The sequence below is a fragment of the Prionailurus viverrinus genome, chromosome C1 (assembly GCF_022837055.1).
Source record: "Prionailurus viverrinus isolate Anna chromosome C1, UM_Priviv_1.0, whole genome shotgun sequence".
In the NCBI taxonomy this organism is placed as follows: domain Eukaryota; kingdom Metazoa; phylum Chordata; class Mammalia; order Carnivora; family Felidae; genus Prionailurus; species Prionailurus viverrinus.
This window is the reverse complement of record NC_062568.1, coordinates 54385062-54398932: the sequence shown is the minus strand read 5'-3', so window position 1 is coordinate 54398932 and position 13871 is coordinate 54385062. Positions and strand designations below refer to the sequence as shown.

General features: G+C 41.7%; 1 protein-coding gene across 1 annotated transcript in view; it reads right to left on the bottom strand.

Moving 5' to 3' along the window:
- The window catches only part of OLA1 (Obg like ATPase 1), a 172055-nt gene extending 159788 nt beyond the window's left edge, over positions 1–12267 (bottom strand). Inside the window, exons 1-2 of the mRNA XM_047870985.1 lie at positions 12085–12267; positions 10687–10787 (exon numbers count right to left, since the gene is read on the bottom strand). Coding sequence (XP_047726941.1) covers positions 10687–10787 — 101 coding nt within the window. The 5' untranslated portion in view covers positions 12085–12267. The remainder of the gene's footprint in view (positions 1–10686; positions 10788–12084) is intronic.
- Positions 12268–13871: the final 1604 nt, after the last annotated feature.

Sequence of the window (13871 nt, the reverse complement as noted above, 5' to 3'; positions counted from 1 at the left end):
GAAAAATGAGATTCCATCAAATTTTACAACTTCTGCACATCAAAGGAAATAATCAAGGGAGTGAGGACAACCTATATAATGGGAACAAATAATGGCAAATCATATGTCTGATAAGGGGGTTAATATCCAGAATATTAGAATAAAGAACTATAAGTCAACAACAACAAAAGTAACCTTAAAAAGTTACATACATGGACAAAGGACTTGAATAAACATTTCTCTAAAGAAGATAAACAAATGGCCAATAAGCATATTAAAAGATGCTTAACATCGCTAATCGTCAGAAAAATGTAAACCAAAACCACAATAAGATATTATCTCACACTCATTAGGACGGTTATCGTCAAAAAACAGAAAATAACAAGTGCTGGGCCAGATGTAGAGAAATAGGAACTCTAGTACACTATTGATAGAATATAAAGTTTTGCAGCCACTATGAAAAACAGTAAGAATGTTCCTCAAAACACTAAAAGTAGAATTATCACATGATCCAATAACTCGACTTCAGGGTATTTATACAAAATTCAAAGCAGGATCTTGAAGAGATATTTCTACTTCCATATTCATTGCAGTGTTATTCACAATAGCCAAGAGGTAGAAGCAACCCAAATGTCTATCAACAGATGCATGGATAAAGAAAATGTGGTATATACATACAACAGAATACTATTTGCCCTTCCAAAGATAAATTCTGTCCCATGCTAAAACACAGATAAACTTTGAGGACACTGTGCTCGAAGACGGCGGCGTAGGAGGACGCTGGGCTCACCGGGCGTCCTGCTGATCACTTAGATTCCACCTACATCTGCCTAAATAACCCAGAAAAACGCCAGAGGATTAGCAGAACGGAGTCGCCGGAGCCAAGCGCAGACAAGAGGCCCACGGAAGAGGGGCCCCTCCTGAAGTGGATCACCTAAGGAGAAGCGAGCTAAGCCTGCCCCTCCTGCCCCCGTGCACCTTGCCTACCCACCCCAGCTAATACGCCAGATCCCCAGCATCACAAGCCTGGCAGTGTGCAAGTAGCCCAGACGGGGCCACGCCACCCCACAGTGAATCCTGCCCCTAGGAGAGGGGAAGAGAAGGCACACACCAGTCTGACTGTGGCCCCAGCAGTGGGCTGGGGGCAGACATCAGGTCTGACTGCAGCTCTGCCCATCAACTCCAGTTACACACCACAGCACAGGGGAAGTGCCCTGCAGGTCCTCACCACACCAGGGAATATCCAAAATGACCAAGCGGAAGAATTCCCCTCAGAAGAATCTCCAGGAAATAACAACAGCTAATGAGGACACTGTGCTCATGCTCAGTGCTGAGTGAAATAAGCCAGTCACAAAAGTGCAAATACTGTATGGCTCCACCTCTGAGATAGCTACAGGAGTCAAAATCATGTAAACAGAAAGGAGAATGGTGGTTGACAAGGGCTGGGGAGGGGGGGAAATGGGAAGTTGTTGTTCAATAGGTAGGGAGTTCTAGATCTGCAAGGTGAAAGAGATCTAGAGATCTGTTACCTAATAATGTGAAAACAGCCCCACTGAACTGTACACTTAAGAAAGTTTAAAGAGTAACTTTTATATTGTGTTTCTTACCATGTATTTTTTTTAAGTTCACACCATGAAAAAACATCAAACTTGAAATGAGAGACATTATACAAAATACCTACATCCATTCATTTCAAAAATAAATAAAAATTTCCATGACCTTTAAAAGATCTGTACTAGAAAAAAAGGGCATTAGTGGGAAACCTGGTGAAATCCAAATAAAATCTACAGTTAATAGTAAATAAATAAATGAGCAAAAAAAAAAAAATCTATCTGAAATTACATGGCAACACAACAACAGAGACCAGAATTCTGAAAAAAAAAAAAAAAAACACTGAAAATTAAGATTTAAAAGAAAGCCATCTATCAAGTACTGTTAAGGGATGTAATTACTGCCGAAATAACAGTCAAGAGTGAAAAGGAGGGCAGACTTGTCATCCAAAAGATTATTCAAAACACATTAAAAAGAGAAAACGAATGGTGCTGGGTGGCTCAGTTGCTTAAGCGTCGGACTTTGGCTCAGGTCATGATTTCACAGTCTGTGGGTTCAAGCCCCATGTCGGGCTCTGTGGTGTCAGCTCAGAGCCTGGAGCCTGCTTCAGATTCTGTGTCTCCCTCTCTCTCTGCCCCTTGCCCGCTCATGCTCTCTCTCTCAAACATAAGTAAACATTTAAAAAAAATGTTTTTAACAAATAAAAAGAGAAAACAAGGGGCACCGTGGTGGCTCAGTTGGTTAAGCGTCCAACTTCAGCTCAGGTCATAATGTCATGGTTTGTGGGTTCAAGCCCCGTGCCAGGTTCTGTGCTGACAGCTCAGAGCCTGGAGTCTGCTTTGGATTTTGTGTGTGTGTGTCTCTCTCTCTCTGCCCCTCCCCTGCTTGCATTCTGTCTCTCTCTTAAAAATAAATAAACATTTTTAAAAAATTAAAAAAGAAAAAGAGAGAGGAAGCAAATAATTCCCAAATCACAAATTTCCACAAAAGAGCAGGCGCACTAGAATGCTGACAAGCATACAGTAAGATTTAAGTTCATTTAAAATGCTCCTGGGTACTTTGCTTTCCCTTCTACTATGAAACCACCCTCCTGCCATAAAGAGCTATAAAACTAGACAAAACATATACAGTAATAGTTTTCCGAGAGAGGACAGTATGTAGCACAGACGGTGTTCCCTGAGAGCACAACAAATGAACTAAGGTCTACAACTGCCTCTGCTCACTGCCTAAAAGTGATTTCAAAGTCACAGCACAGGGAGGGAAAACCAACAAGACCTGGTAGTCATGCCAAGTTGAAGAGACTGAGATGAGAGTATGAGGAGGCCAAACCAGCTAGGATTTATAGGGCAGTGTAATAGAAAGGAAGGAGCTGCAGAGAGAGGGGGCTCTGGAGATCAGCAGAAGGTATCCTCAAGACTATGGCTATGTAATGCTTTATATATGAATAAATCAGTCTCCAAAAGGCTGGGGGTTGCGGGGGGGGGGGGGGGGGGGGGGCGGCACTCAAAACCAACAGAGTGAACAACTCTCAGGCTCACGCAGAGCATGGAATAGTTCACAGTCCTACCAGCCCCAGTAGAGAGATCATGTAATATAAGGGAACCTGGGTAGAGTCCTCAAAAGAGTCACATCCTAGTACAAGGGCCAAAGGAGGACAAGAACAAAAACTATTATGAATTCATAAGAAAACATAATAGGAAACCTCAAAACAATCAAAATAACACAAAAATAACTAAATGCCAGAACAAAGTCCAACACGCTTTAAACAAATACTATAAATTCAGTACTCCACATAAAAATTCAAATACTATAAATTCAGTACTCCACATAAAATCCAGTGTCTGGAATAAAAATTACAAGGTATGTAAAGAAGCCAGTAAATACAGACCAAAATCAGGATAAAAGCCAATAAATACAAACAAATCAAGTAATGATAGAGATGATAGAATTGGCAGAGAATGACCCTACTAAATATTATAAATCTTTTTAGAATTTTTTGAAGGATACAAAGGGAAATATGAAGACAATGAAGAGTGAAATGAAAGCTATGAAAACTCTGCACACAGAACTACTGTATGAAAAATACAACATCTGAAATAAAATAAAACTGAAAAACACGCTGAAAGTGATTAGCAACAGATGAGACACTAAAAAAAGGTCAATGAACATGAAGACAGAGCAACAGAAACCATCAAATGAAGCACAGAGGGGAAAAAAAGATTGGAGAAAAAAAATAATCAGAGTTTCAGTGGAGTATTATTATCTAGAGGATTAACACACTTGTAAGAGTCCCAAGAGGAGGGGCAGAGAGTGGCTGGAGCATTTGAAGAAATATTGGCCAAATATTTTACAAACTTAATGAAAATCATAAACTCACAAACCTAAAAATCTCAACAAACTCCAAGCAAAGGAGGCATAAGTAAAACCACACCAAAGCACATGAAAATCAAACTGCTGAAAACCAGTATCAAAGAGAAAATTTTAAAGGCAACTAAAGGAAGAAGCAAAACCTTATGTACAGAGAAACTAAGATTAAGAATAACAGTTTTCTCATTGGAAAGCTAGAAAAAAGTAGAAGACAACTTCAAAGTGCTAAAAGAAAAACTGTCCCTAGAATTCTCCCCAGTGAAAATCTTTAAAAAATGAATGTGTAATAACCACATGAAAAGATGCTCAACATTATTAGGCATGAAGGAAATGCAATTCAAAACCACTTTACACCTTGGCCATAATAAAAAAGACAGTAAGTACTGCTGTGAATGTGGAGAAATTGGAACTCACATGCACTGCTAGTAGGAATGTAAAACAGCACAGTCACTTTGGAAAACAGTTATGCAGTTCCTCAAATGGCTAAACACAGGTCACCGTACAACACAGAAATTCCACTTCTAAGTACACAAAAGAGATGAAATCATCTGTCTACACCAAAATTTGTGTATTCCAATGCTGGGGCAGAGAAAGTACCAATAGCCTGGAAAATACTGTGGTAAAAGAAAGTAGAAAATACTCAAAAAATAGAGAATAAAAGGAATATGAATGAACAGGAAGGCTCCTGATGGCCAAATATGGGCAATCTGAACAACAAAATAAGTAAAATAGTAACAGATTATAAGCAACAGAAAAAAATAAGAATCCAATCCCGATAAAAACAAATTATAATCAAACACATGAAAAATGGGGAGCTCTTCCTTACAACAGAATTCTAGCTGATAGAATTTCCATTAGTCCTTCTATAAATTGTTCCTACTATAAACATCAGTAGTGAAAAATCAACATCATATGCTTCATGATATGATGTACTAAGAAGTACATGTCACTTCTGTACCCAAAACTGCATAACCCAAGTTAATCAAAAGAAAACCTTCAGCAGACCCATCTCACGCAGTGGTAGCAACCAGAAGAGCTACCCCATGGTACGGTAAAGAAGTCTGGAATACCAAAATGTATTTCTCAAACAAAGGCAATACAATAGAGCAAAAGATAAGCTTTTCAACAAACCTGGGGCTGGAACAACTGAACATCCACATGCAAAAAATGAAAACGAAAACAAAAACAAAAAATCTGGATACAGACCTTACACCCTTCACAAAAATTAATTCAAAATAGATCATAGACCTAAACATAAAACACAAAACAACAAAACTTCCTAAAGAAGAAAACCTAGATGACTCTGGGTATGGTAATGACTTTTCAAATACATCAAAGATATGACCCATAAAATAAAATAGTAATAATAGAAAAGCTCGACCTCATTGAAATTAAAAACTTCTATTCTGTGAAAGGCATGTCAAGAAAATGAGAAGACAAGCCACAGACTGGAAGAAGGTATTTGCAAAAGACACATCGGATAAAGAACTGTTATCCAAAATATACAAAGGACTCTTAAAAATCCACAATAAGAAAACAAACGGGGTGCCTGTGTGGCTCAGTCAGTTGAGTATCCAACTTCGGCTCAGGTCATGATCTTACAGTTTGTGGGTTCGAGCCCCGCATCAGGCTCTGTGCTGACAGCTTGCTCAGAGCCTGCACCCTGCTTCAGATTCTGTGTCTCCTCTTTCTCTGCCCCTCCCTGGCTCATGCTCTGTCTCTCTCTGTCTCTCAAAAATAAATAAATGTTAAACAAAATTAAAAAAAAAAAAAAAAAGAAAACAAGCAACCTGATTTTTTGTAAATGGACCAAAGGCCTTAATAAATACCTCACCAAGAAGACATAGAGATGTCAAATAAGCATATGAAAGATCGATGCTTCACATTAGATGTCATCAAGGAAACTCAAATTAAATTAATAATGGGATACCACTATACAACTACTAGAAAGGCCAAACTCCAGAACACTGACAACACCAAATACTGGTAAGGATGAAGAGCAACAGAAACTCTCATACAGTGCTGCTGAAAATGCAAAATGCTACAACCACTTCTTACAAAGTAAGAAACTTAAAAGTTTCTTACAAAAGTAAACATTTAATTCTGCAATTGTGCTCCTTGGCAATTACCCAAAGAAACTGAAAACTTATGTCCACACAAAAACCTGTACATGGATGTTTACAGCAGTTTTACTCATTTCTGCCAAAACTTGGAAGCAGCCAAGATACCCTTCAGTTGATGAATGGATAAACTATGGTACATCCAGAAATGGAATATTATTCAGCACTAAAAAGAAATGAGCTATTTAAGCCATGAAAAGACATGGGGAACTTCAATGCATATTACTAAGTGAAAAGAGCCAATCTGAAAAGGCTTTAAGATTCCAACTATATGACATTCTGGAAAAGGCAAAATTATGGAGACAGTAAAAAGATTAGTGTTTGGGGAGGGTGGGTGAATAGGCAAAGCACAGAGCATTTTTAGGGCAGTGAAAATATATAGCGGGTACATATCATTTTGCATTTGTCTAAACCCATGGAAGATACAATGCCAAAAGTGTATAATGTGGACTTTGGATAATCATGTGTCAATGCAGGTTCATCAATTGCAACAAATGTACCACTTTGGTGGGGAATGTTGATAATAGGAGAGGCTATACACGTATGAGGTCAGGGAGTATATGTGAAATCTCTCTGCCTTCCCCTCAATTCTTTTTTTTTTTTTTTTAATTTTTTTTTTCAACGTTTATTTATTTTTGGGACAGAGAGAGACAGAGCATGAACGGGGGAGGGGCAGAGAGAGAGGGAGACACAGAATCGGAAACAGGCTCCAGGCTCTGAGCCATCAGCCCAGAGCCCGACGCGGGGCTCGAACTCACGGACCGCGAGATCGTGACCTGGCTGAAGTCGGACGCTTAACCGACTGCGCCACCCAGGCGCCCCATGCCTTCCCCTCAATTCTACTGTAAAGCTAAAACTGTTCTAAGGAATATATATATATAGAATATATAGAGAGAGAACATATATATGTAGACTATATATATAGACTATATATAAAGAATATATATACATATATATAATATATATATATACAATATATATATACAACATATAATATATATGTATATATATATACATATACACACACACACACACACACACACACACAATAATACCCTGGCCCAAGAGGAGCTAATTTACAAAGGCTTAGTGAGGTTAAAAAAAAGGTGGGAGAGGGAGGCAAAACAAATCTAGAAACCAAATCTTCATATCATGGTTTGGTATTCTTTCTACTTCATTAAAAGCAGCCATTAAAACATGTGGCCTTATCATTAGGCCTACACACTACATCAAGGGGAAAAAAACTACCAATTGACAAATAATTCCTAAATGCCTAATAAATTCCTAATACCCAGCCTAAGTGCTAGAAATATAACAATAAACAAGAACAATATAACCCTTACCTTCAAAAAATTTAAGTCCTTTTTTTTAAAAATGTTTATTTATTTGAGAGAGAGAGCACGAGCAGGGGAGGGGCAGAGAGAGAGGGAGACACAGAATCCAAAACTGGCCTCAGGCTCCAGCTGTCAGCAGAGCCTGACATGGGGCTTGAACCCAGGATCCATGAGCTTATGCCCTGAGCCGAAGTCAGACGCTTAACCAACTAAGCCACCCAGGCATCCCAAAATTTAAGTTCTAATAGGCAGAGGCAAAGGGGTATTAAAGAGCTGATTAATTTAAATAATGCATATAAGACACTCGGAATAGTAAATGTCATACAGTAAGTGTTCAATAAAAATCAGCTATTATCAGCTGTAAATATTACCTTTAAATTTCTAAGTAATCAGCCTAATGTATACTAAGAAGAAAATCTTATTTGTCCAGATCTCTAAAAATCAAGACATTCTTTAGATGTTTTGGTACCAAATGTCCTTACTTTTGATCAGCAGGTCAGCTTTTAAAGAACTACCCCCCTCCCCAATCTATCTCTTATAGGCCTATCCAGAGGTAGACATGTCCAGTCAGTTTCCTTATACAGGAATCTGAATCACTGCAGAGGCAGCAGGAGATAAGAAATACCAGAAGTTCAGTTCATATGGCTGAGTTCCACATGGACCCATCTCTATCAGCGTTACCCTGGTTCCCATTCTTCCTGAGGTCTGCTCAGCTTGTCCTTCAATTCTATCCTTCCAATAAGTCTCTTTTCTTGCTTAAGACAGCCAGATCTTGTGTAATCTTACAAAAAAACAAAAAAACCCTGATATAGTTAGATAATGTAAAATCACTCTACAAAAAGGAGTGCTCCCAAACCCAAATGCCAAAAATCAAACTGAACATTATTAAAATGAGAAAACTTCACTATTTGTAAAGCATACCTCAATAAAACCTGGGGGGCAGGGGAGGTAGGATAACAGTGGGATGTGGGTATGTAATTTAAAAGCATAAATAGCACATTTATACTGGATAATAAAATATTTTTAGGTTATTTTCATATACATTGATTACATTATGTTCCAATACTAAAATGTTTACATAGAAAACACTTCTTAACATGTCTCAGTTTAAAGTAGTCCGATTTAGGGGCGCCTGGGTGGCTCAGTCGGTTAAGCGTCCGACTTCAGCCAGGTCACGATCTCGCGGTCCGTGAGTTCGAGCCCCGCGTCGGGCTCTGGGCTGATGGCTCGGAGCCTGGAGCCTGTTTCCGATTCTGTGTCTCCCTCTCTCTCTGCCCCTCCCCCGTTCATGCTCTGTCTCTGTCTCAAAAATATATAAACGATAAAAAAAATTTTTTTTTAAATACAGTAGTCCCATTTTTTTTTAAAGTACTCCCATTTAAAGCCAAGCTGCATTGACTGCAATGATTTTAAAATAAGATATGTTAATATCTAAAAACTGTATTACCGGTGAAATAAAGCTCACAACATAATGATCATATCTTGCTTTCAAGTTTATTGACAACACCCTACAGTACTTTGCTTAATTATTTGTTTTGCTTACATTTCCACTCTCTATTTAGTCTTACTTTGCAAGCAGCCTATATCACAGCAGGAAACCCCTTCAAAATGCAAACCTCTCCAGCTCCAGGAAAGATTGAAATTAGGACAGCCACACTTGCTCATGTTTTACATTATAAGAATTTAAGAACTGCCTTACTTGGCCATACCATGCTTCATTCACTAAAAAATCTCTAGCACAGGGGCTCCAAGGAACACATGAAAGAACTATGGTTGTCCTACTTGCCACCAATCGAAAAGCCTAAAGCACATGCCAAAATATATTCATTCACCTTAATAAACCCATACTGGATCTGAGGGGTGCCTGGATGGTTCGGTCAGTTAAGTTTCTAACTTCGCTTCAGTCATGACCTCACGGTCCATGAGTTCAAGCCCTGCATCAGGCTCTGTGCTGACAGCTCAGAGCTTAGAGCCTGGAGCCTGCTTCCAATTCTGTCTGCCCTTCTCTCTCTGCCCCTCCCCCCTCACACTGTGTGTGTGTGTGTGTGTGTGTGTGTGTGTGTGTGTGTGTGTGTGTGTGTGTGAGAGTGTGTGTCACAAATAAACATTAAAAAAAAAAATTTTTTTTTAATCCATACTGGATCTGTTACCATTAGTCCACCCTCACCAGTTTTGAGACATTTTATATTTTAAGATTAGTAAAAGGTATTAAAATAGAAGGACAGGGGTGTCTGGGTGGCTCAGTCAGCTGAGCGTTCAACTCTTGATATCGGCTCCAGTCATGATCTCCCAGTTTGTGAGATCCAGCCCCCCATCAGGCTCTGGGCTGTCAGCACAGAGCCTGCTTGGGATTCTCTCTCTCCCTCTCTCTCTCCCCCTCCCCCACTCGCACGCACACTCTCTCTCAAAATAAACATTAAACAAAATAAGACAAATAATGAAAAAAGTAAAGTGAACATCCAGGGGTACCTCAGTAGCTCAGTCGGTTGGGCATCTGACTTTGGCTCAGGTCATGATCCCGGTTCATGGGTTTGAGCCCCATGGTGGAGTTCTGTGCTGACAGCCCAGAGCCTGGAGTCTGCTTTGGAATCTGTGACTTCCTCTCTCTCTGCCCCTCCCCCACACGTGCTCTGTCTCTCAAAAAATAAATAAACCTTAAAAAAAAATTCAAATTGCATGTGCACAGGTTATATGATAAACTCCACATATATTTCCTACCGCTGCCTTATGTGCAAATAAATGATTTGTTTCAACTTTAAACACTATAAACCTCAAAGTTTTGCTCCTGTAACTTTCAGATTTAGCCACTTTATAATAGATACTCTTTTATCTAGCAACTTCCAATATTAAACTCAAACTTGTTACCTCTTTCTCCAGTAAAAATTAATCAAATTTATAGTGGGGCTTTTCGAACTTCTTAAATTATCCTACTATAATGGCCTCTGGCAGCCAGCCCAGGTAGGTACCTTACATACCAGCAAGCATCAAAATCAAATTCAAACTACTTCAATTCCACTTAAATTCAATACTGAGTGTCTCCCAACAGTGTTTCAAGCAAACAGAGATGATCTAAAACTTGATGTTTCAACTCTCATTGCTTCTTCTTCTAGTGTAGGGAAACAAACATAAGTAATTCAAGTTTGAACACAGTATCTGTATAGAAAGCCAAAAATAAAATACACCCAAATGAAAACCTTGTTTTGCAACATTAATATTCCAGCTTCCCAGCCTCTATGCAATTTAAGTTTTAATTACCACATAAGTTCCCATTTCTACAACAAGACCCAAAATATTTACAAGATGAACAAGAGTAAAGCCCAACAACATTCACCTACCCAACATTTGGCAATCCAACAATACCAATTTTCAAGGAGGTTCCAAATCTTCCAATGATTGGGGGTGGTTTAATTCCATCACCTCCCTTTTTGGGGGGCATCTGAAATGTCAAAACATATATATAAACAAAATCTTTTACTATCCCCATTAACCAAAAACATTTCATCACACAAAAGATATTACTGAATAACAGATTTAAAATAAAACATACTGTATATACCAATCCAAAACTGACACAGAGCTAAATCCACTTTATTTTTTAAAAAGTATTTTAAAAGTTCTAGAAACAGGTCTGATTCTGACAGTTGTCAAAGCAGTCACTCCTAAGAAGTCCCAGAAAGATTAATCTAAAAATATGTGACACCATAAATCAAAAATAAAATTTAGCTGCCAATCTTCCATCCATATTGTTCACAAAATTCTTTCTTTCTTAACCCGATATAAGGTCACAAGAATGAAAGCATTCAGAAGCAGGAATAGAGAAAAGAGAGTCAAAGAAAATCCATTCTAGTACAACCTGCAACCAAGTCACCTCCCCCCAAACCACTCCTCGTACCTGGAACCCATTCTTTCCCATTTTCCCCACAAGCACCATTTTCACACGGATGAGCACACACCAGTATCAGAGTCTTGGCGACCACGTCTCTCCCACCTTTGGCACTGTAGATACGACTCAAGGGTCCTCATAAGCAACCTCCAGAATCTACGCTCTGGTTATTTCTAGTTCTAAATGAATCCACTAACTCTTTTTATTTACAAACTGAAACTTTCTAGGTCCCTGCTAATCTGGCTCCAAGTTCCTCCGTGCAGAATTAATCCCACTTTACTACTGCAAGCTGAACTCATGAGGACTGCTAACCTCACGTTCTACAAACTAGGAACTAAAACTGTCCCTGTCTTCTGGCGCCTGCTGAACCTCCAGCGGCCACACTGACGCCCTGCTCACAAGTGGTATTCCAGCCTCTTGATCTCTGACCCCTAGGGCCAGGGACCTCCCTTCTCAGGGTCTTACCTCACACCTGTTCCCAGCTTCAAAGCCCAGGCCTCTGCAAGAGCAGAGCCTCTCCAGTCCTCTGGCCTCCTACCGAGGGGTGGCCGGCAGCCCAGCCAAAGCGGGCCTCCACCCAACATCTACCCCCGTGGACTGGGCCACTGGCCATCCCGGCCTCTCAAGAAGGCTTTCCCCAGTGTGCCGGGCGGAGGCGTGGGCCGCTCTCGGGACGCGCGGCCTAGTCCAAGAGCGCCTCATTCATCCACACACCACACGTTTCCCGCTGCCCTCGCCCATCCCGGCCACCCGGCCACCCGGCCCTGGCCTCACACCGGCCTCAGGGCCACGAGCTGGGGCGCCGAAGACTCGGCGGAGGGGGCACCCGCGGGCTCGCTGAGGGACTCACCGTGCTCGGGGCGGGCGATGACACGGGGTCCCAGCAGCAGGGTACACGGGTACTGCCGGCAGCGAGAGGAGGGGAGGAAGGAGGAGAAAGCGTAGGCCCGGCCCCTCCGCCGAGCAGCACGCACGACGGCGGTAGCGGCTGTAGCAGCAGCGGCGGCGGCGGCGGCGGCGGCGGAACGGGCGGGCCAGGCGCCGGGCGGCACCTGCGCGCAGATCGCGCGCCCCGCCCCGCCCCTCGCTCCTGCCCACCCGGTCCATTGGCCCGACGAGCCGGGAGGCGGGAGCAGGGTGGGAGGAGTCGCGAGGCGCCCGAGCAGGCGGGAGGAGGAGCCGGAGCTGGAGCCCGTCTGACTGTCTCCCCAACTCATCCCCCCCTCCCGCTCCGCTGGCCCCGGGAGCGCGCGTCTTCCGCCTTCTCAGCACGTGGAGCTCCTGGGACCCGGGTCTCTGCTTCCCTCCCGGAGCGCGCCCGGCGTTGCCGCACACGCTCATTCGTTGGCCTGCAGCCGCACATTTCACCCGCTGGACCTCGAAGCGCCCTCGGCCAGACCGCCCGCCCCGAGACGGGTCCCACGAGGTCTGGCGAGCAGCCGTGCCAAACCTGCGGACTTCCTGGCTGCTAACCGAGTCCTCCGGGGCCAAGACCCCAGCTTGCCATCCTTTTCTTACAACTTTCTTGAGTCAACCCAAATGGTGAGAAGCTGTTAAATAAACTTAACTAAAGGGGGAAAAAAAAAAAGGCCAAGGGAAGCTTGTGATCTAAGGACTCCTTCATCACTTTATTGTCCAGGCGTTTTACAGGCACTGGATCAAAGAATGCATTTAATAGAGCCAGTTTCCCCTACTTTTCCTCTGGATGGTTATGAGCAAGGGGCTTTGGAATTTGGGAAACAGGTTCCCATCTGGATTCCACTACTTGTGACCCTGGACAAAGTAACCTCTCTGAGCTTTAATTTCCTCTTTGATAAAAGTGAGACTATTGAGACCCACCTTAGGAGGTTATTATGAGGATAAAACGAGATATGTGTAAAGCTTACAACAACAGTACCTGGCACATACAGGAAGGGCTCATAAGTAGTCCATAAAGGGTATTGTTAATATTAGGGTTTCATCCGATCTCACGCACACATATTACACCATGAGCTCCATCTGTAGAAGGAATTCCGTCTGTAAACTTTCAAGTATTTGTTGCAATGAATGTAATACCTTTCCCAAAATTGTGACCCTGGAAGCTTCTTTCAAGGAGACTAGTTCATGGGGCGCCTGGCTGGCTCAGTGGTAGAGCACGTGACTCTTGATTGGGGGGGGGGGTTGTAAGTTGGAGCCCCTTGTAGAGACTACTGAAAAATAAAAAAGCAAAGATATTCATAATAAAGGGAAAAAATATGAACTGGTTGCTATCCCCATTTTATAGATGAGGGAACAGTATCAGAAAGGCAATGTAATTTGGATGTCACACAACTAGTAAATGACAGAGGCCAGATTTCAGACCCAATCTAACTGAAAGATTTGTTCCCTTTAAGCCAAATTTGTTTCTAATATAAACTCCTTATAAGCAACAACTGAGCCATTATTTATAATAAAATTGCATTATGGTTTTTTTAATCTTTTTTAAGTTTATTTATTTATTTTGAGAGAGAACAAGTGGGGTAGGGGCAGAGAGAGAGGGGGACAGAGGATCCAAATCAAGCTTTGTGCTTACAGCAGAGAGTTGATGGCAGGGCTCGAACTCACAAACCATGAGAGCATGACCTGAGCCAAAGTCAGACATTTAACTCACAGAGCCAC